Here is a 17530-nt window from a genome sequence, read left to right as displayed (position 1 = left end):
TCCATTTTGTGTTGCTGCAGCTGTTTCCATGGAGCTCTCTGTCTCTCCTTTTTGCTCTCTCACTCTTTCTTTCTCAGCTTCTCCCTTCCCTCTCTCTCTCTCTCTCTCTCTCTCTCTCACACACACACACACACAGGCTTACACATACACACACATGCACAAGTGTCTGAAAGGGGATTCAGCTGCATGAGTCAATGCAACCAACCGCAACTCAGAGAGAACCTCTCTTTCTCTCCAGCACACTCTTCCGCACTCCTCTATCCTTCCAGCATCACGCCCATCTTATCATTTTTTCTACTTCATTTCAATAATTTCTTAATTTATTCTAAACCCCAGTCACAACAACAAACCCACATTATGCAGCACACTCAATTACTGTGATTTTGATACATGAGCACTACATCAACAAGCCAGTCCATGTATTTACAGTCCTGCTTTTCTCTCTCTCTCTCTCTCTTTCAGCCTTATTTAGAGTGTATGTGGCAATCAGCAGAGCTCATTACTTCTAAGCTAGGTGGCCTGCAAAACTGCCCCAGAAAATGTCCTTGAAGAATAAGGTGAAGGAAATAAAAAAAAAACAGAGAGAGGAAAGGATGCTTACCGAGGACTCCAACGCGGTAGTTGAGAGTGATAACGATGACATTTCCGTAGCTGGCCAGCACGCTCCCATCGATCATGTTGCCTGTCCCCTCCATGTAGGACCCTCCATGGATGTAGACCATCACGGGCTTGGCCCCAGTGTCTCGTATGTCTGCAAGAGCGGCCATCATTAACATATTCACAAAGCCGTCCATCCTCTCTGATCAAGGGTCAGCGCAGATTCAGATAAAGAAGTTATAGCACATAGTGGTCACAAACAGACAAGCTGACGATCACCTCCCAGATACCAGCTGTATTCATTCAGTCTTCTGGCCTACTAATGGAACTGGAAGCATTATTCTTTTCATATCAGCTGTACGAGAAACAAATGACTGTCCACGCTTTTTTTTGCAGTCCAGCTCTATTATAGCAATCAGCTATCTCATCTAAAAACGTGGTGAGTCATTTACTTCATATAAACCAAACTATTAGGCTTGTATTTGGTTTTGCATTGCCTCCCAGGAGGCAGACCCACTTCCTAATATAGACATGCAGGAAGCCATTAGGGAGAATAAAGAGAGAGGTACTCTGACACATCTCCTAAGCAGGGAGAAGCCTAATCTGGCCTGACAGTGATAGGGAAAACACACTGGCTAATTACACAATGCTACCTCGCGCCTCCTTTTTACACAGGCCTATCATGCCGCCACAATTTATTTGTACAGTCCTGCTTGGGATTGCAAGCAGTTAAAATTTCTGCTTCACTTTTGGCAAAATGCTGTTTATTTTATTCCTGGAGCAGTTTTTGATACCCAGCTGGAGCGACACTCCAGCCAGATAAAGCACATCCAGAGGTAGAGGGATGAAAAAAGCCTCTGTCTGAGGAATAGACTGAATTACTGACTGGCTAGCTAGAGCTGGGAGACAAGACAAGAAACTCTCATTTTCACTCGTGCTCCCCCCTGCATTCGGTGCAGCTTCTTGCCTTCCCCCTCCCTTGCTTTGTATCACTTTCACTCACAGACTCTCCCCTGTCTCTCTCCCTGTTTTTTCTCCCGCCTTCTCCCCGTCTCTGTCCAACTCCCTGCCTTTCTTTTTGTCCCCCCCACAAGCCCTGAGAATGGTGAGAATGAGAAGGAGCAGGAGTGCAAAAAGTGTGGATGACATCGGAACAGAGAGGGAGAAAGAAAAACACAGAGACTATAAGGAAGGAAGGAAAAAAGAAAGGAAAGGAATACAGATAGAAATGGAAAGGATATTAAGAAGAGAGCAGGAGAAATAAAAAAAAGGAAAGAAAGCAATGGGCTCGGATTTAAAAGGATGGTATTGTATTCTGGTTGCTATGGTGACTGAGAGCCAAAATTCAAAATCCTCAAGAACAGCTAATCGCAGACCACATCCTGAACAGGCTAATCTGCATCGATCTGCAGGCGCTCCTCATCGTTATGCACCCCAACACATTAGCATGCTCAACACAGAAGACAACTACTTAGATGCATTTTGTCCAGACACCCTTTTTTTGTAAACCTCTATAAGAGAACTTAGCCTGTTTCTTTTTTTTTTTTTTTTTTTTTACATTATTCCCTTGGTTATTCATGGCCCTGTTACATTTTAAAGCAAAGCAATAAGTTGTACTATATATGATGTGGCCTTATTTATGGATTCCTTTATCTTGCTGGTATCTGAGAAGGCTGCACAGTGAAATATGATTTATAGCTGACACTTCTCTGTACACACACTTATCTTAGACAAGAGGAGGAGGGGATGCATGGGGTGAGAAGGCATGAAAAGTACAGTCAGAGAAGGGAGGAGGAGGAGGAGGGGTTCAGAGAGGCAAAACGATATCCTACACAAGCTATTCAAAACAAATGGGCCACAGATACAAAGAGAATGGCAGAAAGGAAGAAGGAACAGGGGGCAGAAATAAGAAAAAAAAGAGATTAGTCATGTCAATGTTATCAGTCACCTCTTTTGTTGATTCACATCGTGTCTCCATGACAACAGTTAAATCCCTTTGGGAGAGCGATACAAAACATTCGAGCTCCATTTGTTCTAATCTATTCATTGAGTTGATCTGATGTGGGAGGTGTCACATAGATGTGATATACAGCTCTCACTCATCTGTTGTCAGAGGAAGATATGTACGCAACAGATCCCAATCGGATTCTGGTTTACAGTGAGAAATGATAATCCTTTACAGATACATCTGGGCCGATGACTAAGTCTTCTTAACCAATCAGATCGGAGTTTACTTGGTCACGGTTAATGGCCTAATCTAGTGAAGCAGGTGACTAAGTGGCTACCTCAAAATAAAAAGCTGCTTCCTGATTCACTGCTTCTCCGGGGGCAAACACATCATTACATCAACACACATATTCTTAGAATCAAAATTTAGCACAGAGCTGTGGCGGAAAAGAAACAGAGATTTATTCATTAATGCACAGGCTGGTATATTTGCAATATGAACTTCATGCACAACAAGCTCAGAATATTACAGAAAGACAAAAACAAACTTGTGTTTTGGAGATGGGCAAAAAAACGTGATTGATGGCAATGTAGATGAAAGCTGATGTGCAATGAAGAATGAACTCAGCGGGGGGAGAAAAAAACTAATGTATGTACACTTTTGTCACATTTATTTTAATACGACGTGGTGTCATGCAGCAGCTACTACACAGTGACACTCATACACTCCCAGCACGTATTACACAAACAGCAAATAAATGTCTCACTGTGGGGAAAAAAATTGCCTAATGAATGAATAAATCAAATGTTTTCCGTTTGGATGGTAGGTGCAGCCGGAGTTAAAAATATATAGCATGAGATTTAAAAAGCAACTGAGGGGCACAACCTTTCATAGGTTGCCTCACAGTGGCTCTGGTCTGATTGGAGTGTCAGTGGGAGGCATAACTCAGGCCTGAGCTGAGCCCCTTAGTATTGCTGCTGCAAGCGAAACCCACCAGGAGGGTTTGGAGCACTCCTTCCTTTTTTCTGCAATCTTATTTTCTCTCACTACCTGTACCTCCACCTTTTTGTCCTTTTGCTTCTCACTCCAATGAAAGCAGTCAGTCATATATCTGACGTTAAGCGCCCCGGAACTGGCCTTGACACTCCGGACTAGGACAGGACAAAGGCAAGTGGAGATAAGTGTCGGTGGCATTCACTGTGTCAACACTTGGTGAAACATGGTGGCTGTCAGCAGCTATAAGTGAGGGCTGAGGTTTGGGGGAACAGGTGACAATGTCCTGATGTGGCAGGACATGACACGCAGCCTACTGTAGTGCTCTTGTCAGGTCAAGCTTCACGGTCCACCCGTGATAGGCCCATTACTGGCATGTTTGCATTTAAGAACAGGATATCGCGGATACATTTCGGGAGGATCTTTAAAACAGGGAAAGCAACTACAAGAAACTATACAGTGGATTGTTTCATTGCCAGTGTCACTGGTGGTATTCTGAAAGTCACTGAATGTTTCCTAATATTCACTTTACACCGAAGCTAATGAACTAGCGCTGGGTGGCTAGGCAATGGGAAAGATAAGAGGCTCAAAAGAGTGAACACACAGAGACAAATTACAAATTTTCTATTTTGTGCTAAGAAAAGCCAGCTAAATGAGGAACATTTATAAAATTTGAAAAATTTAATAAATGTTGAGCCAGTAGGGCTTTTATAATCTGCTATAAGACAGGGATGGGAAGGGCTGGAGTCGAGCTGTCACGGTGTCATATTTTTCCCTTCATGACTATTGTGGTTGAGAAAAAAAAGAAAAAGAAAACGCATGACAACCTAAATATCATCACAGCACCACATCAATAATGTCATCAGTCAACTTCATCAATAACTTTGTTTATTGTCTGTTGTCTTGTTTTGCAGAATAATGAAACTGACAATATACAGTCAGGTCCTTTATTGATACTTTTTTCCCTTTTTTGACTCTGTGCACCACTGCTGTGGTTTTAAAGCAAACAGTCAAGATTGTGACTGAAGTGCAGACTATCAGCTTTAATTTAAGGGATTTAACAAATGTATTGCATTAACTGTTTAGGAATTACAGCAGTTTTTATACAAAGTCGCCTGTTTTCAAAGGCTCAAAATTAATTGGATGAACTAATATAATTTTAAATATGAGGATTGTTTTTAATATTTGGATCAAGAGCCTTTGTAGTCAGTGACTCCCAAGTGCTGCGTTCCCTCTTTTAAGATGCTCTGCCAGGCCTTTACTGCAGCTTCCTTCGGCTGCTTGTTTGTCGGTTCCTCTGCATTCAGTTTTGTATTCAATGACTTAAAAGCTGCTCTGTACTGGGTCGAGATCAAGTTACTGACTTAGCCACTGAAGAATTTCACATTTCGTTGTCTTGAGAAACTCTTGGCTTTTCCAGTGTGCTTTGGGTCATTATGTATTTGCACTGTGAAGGGCTGTCTGATCATTTCTGCAGCATTTCTCAGGCTGAATCTGAGCAGAGAGGGCAGAACTGTATACTTCATCCTGCTACTTCCATCAGCAGTCACATCATCATAAACACTAGTGACCCGGTTCCAGTGGCAGCCAAACATGTCATTGCCATAATATTGTCTTTGAAGATGATGTGCTTTGCTTTGGATCATGAGCTGTTTCTCTTCTTCTCTGCACTTTCTCAAGTTAACCTTATCTTTTTTCTTTTTTTTTTAGATATTTTCTGGGAAAGTCTAATCTGGTCCTCTTATTCTGGATTTTATTCTGGAAGGCATCTCTTGGTTGTATACAATGATACACCTACCTCCTAGAGAGGATTCCTGACTTGGCTAGATGTGGTGTAATTTCTTAACGTAGAAATATTTCTACAATCTTACAATCCCACTTGACCTTTTTGCCTGAAAGATCACAGTTAATGCGAACAATTAATTGAATATTTTTGTTAAACCCCTTGAATTAAAGATGAAAGTCTTCAATCGCATTGTGGATTGAACAATTGCCAACTTTGAATCATTGTCCAAATATTTATGGACCAAACAGTGAGTGAACAGTAGTGAGACAGTCTGTAACCAAATTATTCCAATTATTAAAATATTTATGATATTGTCATATATGTATTAAAACACCTCTGCGCTAGACTACGTGATTGCTCTCCATACCTGATATGTCTGAGTAACTAAAATAAAATAAAATTAAAAAACTGAAAATAGGATAGAGTAAAAGGGAGAAGCTTGTGAGCGTGTGCGCCTCTATTAGGAACATTGACTACAGTAAACTTAATGGGAGGAATGACCTTTGTGTGAAGATGACATCTTGCTTCCTGGCTGCTGTGCATGTGTGTTAAATATGATGTTGGAAACAGGGTAGATAGAGTGTGTAAATACATGAGGATAGAGAAATGAAACACAGGGATAGCCAGTGGTTGAGTTAAATGAAAAGAAAGACAGTGTGAAAAACCTACAAAGGCTATTAGCCAAATCCCCCTACAGCTGGCCAGGATCTAGTTTAGAGGAGGAAAGCAGTAGAGGTGCTGTCATCCCTAAGACTCACAGACAGCTGTTTGCTGCCAGAATGAAAGAGAAGTAACCCTTTAGTCTTTCAATAAAGCCTGCTGTCCTTGACATGAGTTTAAGAGCTGGTAACTGTACAAACACACTGCAAGCTCGATGACAGCCCACGAACAAACACACTGCAGCGCACAAACCCTTCAGACCTGCTCTGGCATTGTATGAGGAAAGAGTCAAAGTGCCTCTGTGAACTAATTCAAAGCCTTTCTCCACTCCATTCCTGACAATTTTTTCAAAAGAAGTCTGTTTTTACATGTTTTGCCTTCCCAATTATTTTGTGCCACTCAAGAGGAAAGGACAAAGAAAAAAATAAAGATGACAGTACCAGTCTGGCTCTCCTACCCTTTGAAATGGCTCAAATGATGCCCGTGTGGATCAGCCATTAGCAGCAATGCTTATCTTGGAAAGAAGCTGAGCAGTAGCATTCCAAAGATCTCTGCATAAATGGGCTTCAAGGGGCATGATTCCTCTTCTCTGCCACATCAGAGAGAATAGGATAGTGGCAGAATAGAGAAAATGGTGTGTGAATTGCCCCCACTGTCGATTTGCCACTCTCCAGGCTGCCTGAGCTGAGCTGAGGGCTTTGCTGGATAGGGATCCAGTCAGGCCTGTGCGATGGAATTAATGGTAATACCCAGGCAGGTGGAGCTCAGCTCTGCTCTCTGGCACAGCCCGAGCATCTCTAAGGGTGGGGGTAAGTCTGCGTGTATCTGCATGTGCTCGCTGTCTTCATAAGTGTTTGCTTCTAGAGCTGGGCAGCAAGCAAGTTTGTGTGTGCACTGATTTAATGGATGCGAGCGTACATGTCTGAGTGTGTGCGAGCACACTCTCGGTGGAGGTATTCCTTCTGATTAGAGCTAAGTCTCAAAGCGCCAAAAGACAGAAACACACAGTTCTATTTTTCATCATTGGGATAGGGCTGAGGCAGCAGTGGCGCAAGACAGTGCATAGGTGGAGAGCAGACTGCTGCTTCTCACAGGCTATCACTAGGCGCTCTACCTCAGCACCATTGCTATGTTCCACCTGGAAGATTTAGCCCCTACATGGACTCGCTTACTCTATTTACATGCCAACCTTTATCTAACAACAGCAGGTAGGTGATTGAAAGCTTGCACTCCCCTTTACAGTGCAATAACACCGTCTGTAAAATTGAGTCTTGATTGTGGGCTGGTGTAAATCACAGCAACTTGGCCTCCATGCTTGTTTTGCAGGCGGGAGTGTTGTGCAGAATTTGAATGCACTTTGGGGGTGCCAGTGGGTTGAATGTTACTCAGACAGACAGATGGACACACAAAGGGACAGACAGCAAGACACAGGAAGGGATAAACAGGCAGATATGTTAAAAACATGGAGCCTTAGAAAGAAATACATCAATATAATAGTAGTGCAGTATAATATATTCCAGACTACATATTTCATTGCTCTTATCTCTTTGTCTCATTTGAATACTTTTACTGGCTGTTAGCCACCCTCTTTATTGTAAATTTATATATTACGATTCCATACGTTATATTTCTTTGGCAATAAAAGAAATTCTTTATTGTTCCAATATTTATTTTGATTTGACTTTGAGAACATGTCTGGAGGGGCTATAGCAGGGAGGAGGGCAGTTCAGATATATTGTAGGGAGGAAGCAAATTAGGCCAGGATAGACAGACAGCCAACTGAGACCACATGGTAATGCTGGGAGGAACAGACTGAGAGATGGAGGGGGTTAGACAGGGAAAGCAGGCAAGACAGTAGCTCTCGTAACTGAATGAGAATGTGTGGATAAGATGTGCACCAGCTCAGCTCGGGTGAGAGTGCGAGTCATGCTCGTGTTGTGATTCTACTTGCCCTTTAACTTGAGTGCAAATGTCTAAACTTCACTGGTGATCCCTTGACTGTAGGCACAGTTTTTGGTAATAATAGCAGTGCTACCTGTGAGAGCAAATGTACGTTGGACTTACAAGGACTTTGTGGTTTGTGCACTTTACTCCTTCAGGGAGTAAAGTCTTTTCCTCCTGAGGCATCAGCTCTCTGCGGGGGGAATTACAGAGGAACAAAGAGGAGTCCCTGAACAGCGGTGTTCATATGTTGGGCCATGACAGTTCCACACATTCAGCGGAACAATAAAAATCTTCTGGATCATGTTTAGGGATTGATGGCCAACTCTGTCACACAGGCATTAGTTACAGTAGTGTTTCAGAGGCTCTGCTGGGACTGTTTTGTACTTCTACGGTGATGCTCTGTAAATAGCATTAGTTGCGCTCAGTAAAGAATAGACTTGTCACATTTTCAGTGAGGCTAGTCTAGCACAACAGCTTGGAGACCAAGCCACTGTGTACGCGTGCATAGACTTGCCAGACAAAGGGATCGGCACTTGTCAGCAATTTTAAACGGACTCAGGGCTGCATACTGTCGCATGTGGGTTTGCTTGAAGGAAGAAGAACCTTCCACACGCACGCACATACGCACTCAGTCGAGCTGAAGACTGAAGGCAATTTGGCTTCGGTTGCAACAGCTCGCCCTGGGCTTGAATGAGGAAACACCTGTGTGTCAGAGTGGTGCTATGGCAACTCTTCCTGTTCTGTGATCAAGGCCAGCATGAGGCTCCTTTTTGAGAGAACAGCCCACTGAGCAAGGAGTGAGAAGAGACCCTATATCTGGAAAGAACCCAAAGCAGGATCGATCCAGTGCTCATTTTTTCAGGATCTAAGAGAAATGAGTGATAAGACATGGCGCTTTGGTGTGACGTTCAGTCCATAACATAGTCCTTAACATGTGCTAAAGTCCCAAAAAGCTTCCCTCCAGATTCAGTTGAATCGTTTTCACCAAATATACACATCATGCGCAAAGATCCAATCTGTCCAGAACAAACAAATGGAGCATAAAACAAGGGGTTTACCTTGATACCCGACATCATGCTCGCATCACCTGCCCTACTATGGCAAAGGAGAACAAGGGCGGGGCGATATCAAGGGTTTGATTTAGATTCAGACACTTAAGCCGTTTCTGTTGCAGCACAAGAATCGTCTCTCATTCTAATCTCAGCAGAGATCCACCCTGAGCCAGGAATATCCCAAGATAAATATGGAAAGCGAACAATGCGATTGCTGAGCAGCAACTTCCCATTTTTTACACCTCTCGCCTCTAATCCTCTCCAGCAGCACTCCTGAACTGCCGCTCCTCATCTAAATCTGCCGGCACTCCGGGTGAACAGTCTGATATTACACTGCTGCTTCACTTTCCCTCTGTCATTATCGCCACCAATTCAGCTACTGGCCACACCTTAAAAGGGGGCTCTAACTACCGACTCTCCCCTTGTAATAACAGTTGCTCCAGTCCCTGTGTGAGATATTAAAATTATTCAACCCGAGCCTGGTTATCTAGACAGCTACTAGATCCCATCTGCCTCTAAAGCTAAACACTCCTTTCACTGACTGAATTCAGATGCTTAGGAACAAGAGCCTTCGCGTACACTCACATTCACACACATGCACTCTTTTTCACTACATTGCTCTACAGATTGAAATGTGACAGGGGTGCTTGATGATTGCATTTGGAATTGGAACAAAAAAACAAAAGAAAACAAAACAAAAAATCCATAAATGATCAGAAAACAGTTTCATTTTTGTAAGAAAATCATGCACCATCTTTGATCACCATGGAAAATACCTTCATCTTCATCACCGTCGTTATCCGATAAATCCTCGCCCTGTTTTTTTGCATGGGTCCCTGTTATTGAAGCAGGGAGAGACATAGAGAGGCACAGGGAAATTCAAAATAGCATGTTTGGAAAAATAGAGATGGGAAGAGAGGCATTTCAAAAAGTACACACGAATTACAACAGTGCTGATTTAAATACATTCCCACCACACAATTTTCATTTTGCACAGAGAGCATATACAATCGCAGGACTACAAACATAAAAAAAAAACCTTACAATGAGGAAAAAAACAAACATTTCTATCTTACAGAATTATATATGAACACAACTTCACTGCTACTATAACATGTATCTGTAGCAGAGTCATACACCACTGACATTTTCAGAAAATCCATTTAAAATTTATCAGGAAAAACAACCCAAGCCTATTTATGTGAGTTCCTTTTTTCTAGTCTGTTGGAGAAGGGAACAGATACACCAACTCATTCAGTTTTTTTTTTCTTTTTATGTTGATTTTTGGAGGATTTTGTGCATTTAAACACTGTAGGAGACTCCAGGAAGTCTCCTTGGTATTAATTTGTAACTTGATAACAGAAAAATGATACTTGAGCACAGGAAAATCAGGAAGCTTTTTGAAAGGAAACGTTTTAAACTACAAATGCAATTTCTCCAGAGCTGCTGAGATCTGAATAAATCCTAACAATGCATCATGCATGCAATTGGTCTGTCTGTCTCTTTGCCCAAAAGAGTCGCTAATATCTTGTCCTTGTGCTGTGTTTTGCAGTAGTACATAAATGTACTCCCCTGGGTCTGCAAGCTATATCTTCACCTACCATTTCCCATAAGCATTTGACATCCTTGTCATTTTTTGTTGTTCACCAGCAGCACAGTCTAAGGATATCAGCAGTGATTAGTCAACAGGGCAATCCATCAAAACCATCCATTTAGTAGTCAATCACCCTCTCACAAGCTTTTAAACATATTGGGAATATAAATAAAATAGAAAAATGTTTTCTAATCTTTTCTATTTCTTTTATAAACCTTGCAGATCTTTGGTGATGCCCTGATCCGTTATCTTGATGCCTGTTCAGGTCCGCTCCTCTTCTGTACTCACTACAGCAACTCCTAATGCTTTTATTGACCTTGGGCATTTCCTCCAGTGAAAGACCAGAATGAATACAAATTGATAACAAAATATAATAGGCTGATTGACATTGAATTAACAGAACCATTCATTATTCGAAGAAGATGACTTATTTGAATAATGCTTTTGCAGGAGTGATAAGCTTGAGCCTTGCGTGAAACAAATGCCACATCTTCTAACATCAATTTGCAGGCAATGAACATGATTTCACGGGGAATTTTTGGTCTCTGCCCATGTAATCCTTTTTTTTATTCTCATGACCTTGGAGGAAATTGAGGTGGGGACCATGAAATGTGCTGTAGATTCCCGATCAGTAGGGAAGATCCCAGTAAGCACAGAGGTTGCAAACAGTAATGGCACAGCAGACAAAAGTGGATGCACTCACACCACGAGACTCAGCGAATGTTAAAGCGTGAACCTCTCAATCCTCTATTTGCTGTAACGGAGAGTTTACGGTATTAGGAAACTTTTTCCAACGTTCATGCCGAAAACGCAGTCAGTCTGGTGGACTCGGACTTGAACGCTATAACTCACAGAAGTCAGAAGCAATGTGGACCTCATCGATACTGGTTAAACAGGCTCTATTTGAATAAATGCGTTGTCCTCTTTGAATACCTCATGCATTGTTAATTGATAGATGCAATACAGTGTTATGCATAATGTAAAAGGCTGAGCGTGATGGTATTTACTGAGCAAATTTATGCTCTGAACTGGAGCCATGGTTGGTACAGCGACTTTGTTTAATCTGCCCATCATTTTTCAATTATAGGGTGAATGAATAATGCAGACTGTATATCATGCTATATTACTTTTAGATAAACAAAGATAATGATATGAATATACCAACTTTAAGCTTAAATGCCAACATTTGTGTCATCTCGTTGACAGCAGAAGGTAAGTGGACTGTTGGTGAACAACACCGATTTGTTATTGATGAGATTTTGATTAATAATAATGCCAATATCCAATCTACTAGTATGTTCTTTATCATTTTCCTTACTGAGCATCAACTTGCTTAGTAGAAACAGAGCAGCATGGGGGCCGCTGCCATGCGTTTGAAGTCATTGTTTTGCAATGCACAACAGTCAGAAAAAAAACATATCAGTATTAATAAAGGGAATTTCTAAACTTGGAGGCACGGTATTCCAATGCATTGGTTCTCAAATCCCATCTACCCTCTATCTACAGCCAAATAATAACAGAAATGTGGGACTCGTATAACAAAATAATTAATCTGGTGTTCCAGTCAGCTACTTGGTGAATATGTTGCTGAATATGTTGTAACTTCTGCGCCAGGATATATTTTTGGAGCCCTCTGTGTCAGCAGCCCAGTTATGCCAGCACAGTGATCTTACTGAAGCAAATGTGTTGCTTCAAGTAGCGCTAATGTCAACTTCCCTTTGTAGAAATCAGCTACCATTAAGTTATCAAATGTCACATTTATCATGTTGGCTTTCTAGAAACCTACAAGAAGATTAAGAGCCTGAACAGAATATAGAGCTTTGGTGGAGACCGGCAGGTCAGGCAGCTACAAATCAGCATGACCTGTTGGGCATGCATCATGTTGTTTTATTCTCTTTTTGCCTTTTTAAATGCATTTTCACAACCTGTAGTGACATTAGCTGGCTACTCGTACAAAGAAATAAGATACATAATGACACCATCTTGACAAAGAAGGAACAACAAGCCAACTCCAACTATGTTTTATGGATTCTTGGGACACATAGATAATACTAGCTAACGCTAACTGTTTCCAGTTCTTCTTTCATATACTGTTCTGGCTACTGTTTATTTAAATAGTAATTTTGCAAGAATTCAGACAACACAAGCTACAGTAATGATGCCAGTAAGCAGGCTGGCATTGCTGGGGCCTTTAGGCAGTGGGTGCTATTACTGGCATGGCTCACTGTTGTGGAACTGGTGACTGTAATAGCTGCACAGGATTTTTCAACTGTCAACCCGGTTGGCAGCAGCCATATACACGGTTGAAGACCTTGGAAAACAATGACAGAATTTGGTCTGGCTTGGTTCTGGTTGAAGGCAGGTGGCAGTGGCTGATGCAACTGTGGAGATGCAGTCACATGAGGGGGCCATAACAGTGAGAGTGACAACGGCTTTGTCGAACAGGGAAAAGGAAGCCACATGGAGAACACTCGCTGTCTCAAAATGCTAAAGAATAAGGCGCAAAGAGGGACCTGCATGATAGGAGATCTGGACAAAGTCTCAAATGAGTATTTGCAGGAGAAGATTACTGAGTGAACATAAACTTCATCAATTATGTAAAAGTCATATGAGACCTATATATAATAAACCAAAGGGAATATTTGGTAGACATTTTAGAGTTTGCAGTTTATTTCCTAAACATGATTAAATAAGACATTGCTAATTGATTCAAAGCTGTTATTAATGTATGTCCCTGGGTACAAACTGGAAGCACAGGAAAACTAGGAAAGGAGAGGGAGCAATAATCTCCACTGGAAACTCAATAAATATTCAACAATTGTAATAGAGTCTGATTCTTGCTATTAATTTTTAATAGCTATTACTTTTTTGTCTTAAGTGGTCTTTTGGATTATGATTTTATAAAATCCTCCTGCTTGTGACAGTGTTGTTAATGATTACAGAAATCAATCAACCTAAAATCTGAAATCTTTCTCTTTTTGGTGATTATAACAACGATCGGTCAACACTTCAAATGTCAATTACAACATTTGACCCCTATCAAATTATTAAAGATGACATGCAAATCACAAAATCTGTCAGGGCACAAATTAATTCTTATGAAGTGCTGTCTACAACATCAAATTAACTGAAGTTAACTGTTAACCTAAAGCTATACACAATATATTAATTGTTGTAAAATGGGACAATTTTAGGCAGGAACTTGATGATGTTCTTATTGTATTTTTTTAATCAGATTTTTTGGCAGATTTTCTCTAAGTTCTATATAAATAAACTGATTACTAAAAATGAATAGCAATCAATCAAATAAAATTTTTTTAACCTGGTCCAGCGAAGTTCAATGAATTCATGAACATAGCTCTATTAATAAAGTCTACAGTGTAAGAGACCCGTGTTATACAAGATTTAAGGCACATGCTGCTTATACTGTAACTCATTATCAGTATCATAGCCCTAACCCAGCAATAAAAGGAAATAAATACTACACAGCTACAGCCAACAATGAGTAAACATAAAACTGGGGGTCAGTTGGTTGGTAACTATAAGTGCTTTTCTAATCAATTCATTTATTTTAAACCAGTGCACTACCTTTACAAAAGTAAAAAAACAAACAAAAACAACCTATTATGGATTTTGTCAACCATTCCATTATCATCAGGACCTTTTTTTTAAATAAGGCAGAGTGATGCTAATTTATAAATCAGGAGCAGCTCATCAGACATACAATTATAGTCAATTAGTATCGTACCTGTATTTTCTAATCTTCAGTAAAAGTTGTAGCTCACCACGAAGAAAGTAGAGTCAAACCATTATCTACAGCCATTAGATTCCACCTGAATTATTCCACAGAGACTGCTAATTGCTTTTTTTTATAGAACAACTTAAGTCATCATTTGATAAAAGTGAAGAACTCTGTGCAGTTCTCTCTGGATCTTAAAAAGGCGTTTCACACATTAAATCGTGGTATTGTTAATCATAACCCTCCCAGTTTTTATTTATCTGATATAAACTTATTTTTGGTATCTTTAAATCTTATCTTTAGAACAGTAGACGATGATTATGTCACCTTTATATATACAGTATGACCCACTTACCAAAAACTTGTCTTGAAACAAGTTTTTAAATGTATGGCGATGATCCGCTCATAAATCCGGTCATTTAACAGCAGCATGGTTCGGAAACTGGTGTTTTATACTCAGCATGAAAAACAATTCTTCCGGGGCTTGGGCCTCAATAAAAATAAATGGGTTTAAACTAAAGATTAATAGACACTGTATTGAACAGATTTGAGACATAAAATATCTCAACCTTGCATTATTCAAACGTTAGATTTTAGACGCATCCAAAAATAGCAAGAAAACTTGCAAACGAACAAAAGCATTTAGACTCATCAGAGGCTGCTTGCTTTTTCTCTTTGAAATTAGTCTGAAGATCATCGCCGCCAACTTCTCAAGAAATGAAATAAGTTTCGCTTCCATCATTTTATTACATTTGCTAATATCAGCCTCATAAATAATGAGTTCTGGGCTAAGTAGTGTGTGGAGCATCTGGCTGTAATTGTAAGGTGCCCCGTAAATCCTCTTTTGTACAAATAGGTTTTGTTGTAGCTTCTAAAGATGGAAATTCTCATTTCATATTGCATCATGCTTTGTGTTTTGTATTGTCCCTTCAATCTGCTCAGGCTTTGCGTTTTTTTTAACGTGCATATATATATATATACTTATTTATTGTTGAGTCTGTGCAGTGGGTTCTATATTTGCTGTAGGGTTTATGTAACCTAAAGGCCTCTCTAGGGACACTTGGTTTGGGCTACTTGTCTTTAAACAAATACAGATTTAATTACAAAATAAATAATAAATAAAAAGCTTCAGGCCTTGCTATGAATTATAAATGATAGAAACACAGTGATTATAGAACGCCTTTGCTATCGACATGCTGAAACAATTAGGTTACTGAGTAATAATCCTCAAGACGGGCACAGGTGTCGACAAGTGAGCTCCGTCATTTTGAATTGTTGTCTGTGAGCCCGTGTGTGTGTCAATCGCTGGATCTTTACCAGGGACTGCAAATACGTGACATCTGCAGAGACTCAGCCGGCGATCCTATACTTGACCTTGAATGTTTGAAGCAATGCCACAGTGAAAAGTGTGCGCCATTAAAATAAAACTACAATGAAGTGCCGAGTTTCCTTTTTGAATAGCTGGCCTTCAGGTGTCTAAACCTGCATTGCTTCAAAACAGGCAGGCATGTAGAATAACAGCTATTATTCATGTTCCTTGACAGGTAAAATAGAAACCTGTCGCATTTATCAAATCGGGTTCAAACGAAATCGCACTCGATTGGGCTTACTCGTTACACGGAGGAAATCAAAATGAAACATTTCATAAAGACAGCCTAGTTTGCTATATAGTTTTACATGAATAAACCCAAGCATGCGTACGTATGTACACATACACCCACGCACTTGCACGCAGACATTAAGATACAGAGTGCTCTCACACTCTGGAGGCTTCTTGACTGAATCCACAATTCACTCAATACATCGTGGAAGGGCTGAATGTTAACTGCCTTTCCTTTGCTGGAAAAAGGTTCGCTGACAATAGATGGGCCTTGGAGTTAAATATCAGAAAGGTCAGAATGTGGAAAGGGACTTAGTGAAATGTGAAATGTTGCAGCCTTGACAATTTAGAGCAGTTATATTCAGTCTGTAATCCTCAGGTGGCCGTTTTCCCTTGTTCTTCTCTCTTTTTCTCTTTCTGTTGTTTTTTTCTTTCCCTCTCTGTCTGTCTGTCTGTCTGTCTGTCTGTCTGTCTGTCTGTCTGTCTGTCTGTCTTCATCTCCCTCAATCTGTCTTCCTACATAGAGGTGAAGGCACAGCTTGGGAGGGACACATAAGAGAGAATGATGGAGAATGCAGCTAAAAGGTTAAGGAGGCTGTAATCCTGCTGTAAAGGACAGCCAAAACTCACACTGTGATTCAGCTGCTCCAAAAAATTTGACAAAAATAAATAAATAACTAAATAAAAAACTCCCAAAACAAATAAAGGCCAGCAAGCTGTCTTTCTGCCCGACGACAGCTTCATAATAGAAAGGGACAAGTTTCACAGAGGCCGCGGGTTTCTGAGTATAAATGCAACCTAACACAATGGGGAATCAATATGGAAATTAATAAACACACCCGTAAGCAAAATCAATCACGGCACTGGTATCGCTGGATATATTCGTATCACTATACGTCCCTACACACGAGTACGAGGGCACTGCAATTCCAGCCCTGCGAAGGCAGTAAAGATGAAGACCGCAAGCTAACAAGCAAGTGTAAATGTGAACAATGGATCATTTTAAATGTTTAAAAATCATAAATTCCCCTTAATATTTATCTTACACCTCAAGGAGACAAATAGCAACGCATTGTGGTGCTTGCTTACAAGTAAAGTCCGCAAGGCACCATTAATCTCTTTATCCCTCCCAAACACACAGACAGGTGCGCAATTACAAATGCATGATATGTGTGAAAGTATTGCTCAATTTTTTAAGATACCAAATTTGGAAGACTGAATTCTTTACGTGTAACATTATATGTCACAGTGTGGCCAGGGACATGCGTGTGAATAATTTATCACACTTAAGAGGAAATCCGAGGGGCTGTGGAAGCTCGGTCTATCTTAACAAGAGATAGGAGATGCAACAAATTGTTTTTTCCTCTTTAAATGGGCTTTAAGACTCCACAGGCTGTGTCCACCATTTCTTTTTAATTTGGGATAAACAAAGAACAGAACAGAGATATTGAGCCTTGGATTGACTGGGGAAGCTGGACAGCACAGCAGCAGGAGGCCACTGAATAGGAACTTCCTGCTTAGGTCATGCTTTGCATCTCAAGTCAGCGCGATTGCATCTGCTGGCCGGCAACAGCCTTCCCTCACTGGGGTCATCAAACATCCCAGATAGATAATTGT

General features: G+C 40.7%; 1 protein-coding gene across 3 annotated transcripts in view; it reads right to left on the bottom strand.

Annotated features, from left to right (window-relative positions):
* nlgn3a (neuroligin 3a) overlaps positions 1–17530 on the bottom strand; it is a 137173-nt gene that overhangs the window by 86694 nt on the left and 32949 nt on the right. For 2 of the 3 annotated variants that reach the window (XM_005921295.2, XM_042228974.1), the window contains 2 exons: positions 9757–9816; positions 602–751 (listed from right to left, as the gene is read on the bottom strand). In XM_005921295.2, coding sequence (XP_005921357.1) covers positions 602–751; positions 9757–9816 — 210 coding nt within the window. The remainder of the gene's footprint in view (positions 1–601; positions 752–9756; positions 9817–17530) is intronic. The other variant, XM_005921296.2, reaches the window with a different exon arrangement.

This window comes from Haplochromis burtoni, unplaced genomic scaffold (genome assembly GCF_018398535.1).
Source record: "Haplochromis burtoni strain Fernald_Lab_line unplaced genomic scaffold, NCSU_Asbu1 Contig_10, whole genome shotgun sequence".
Lineage (NCBI taxonomy): Eukaryota > Metazoa > Chordata > Actinopteri > Cichliformes > Cichlidae > Haplochromis > Haplochromis burtoni.
This window is presented reverse-complemented; position numbering and strand designations above follow the sequence as displayed.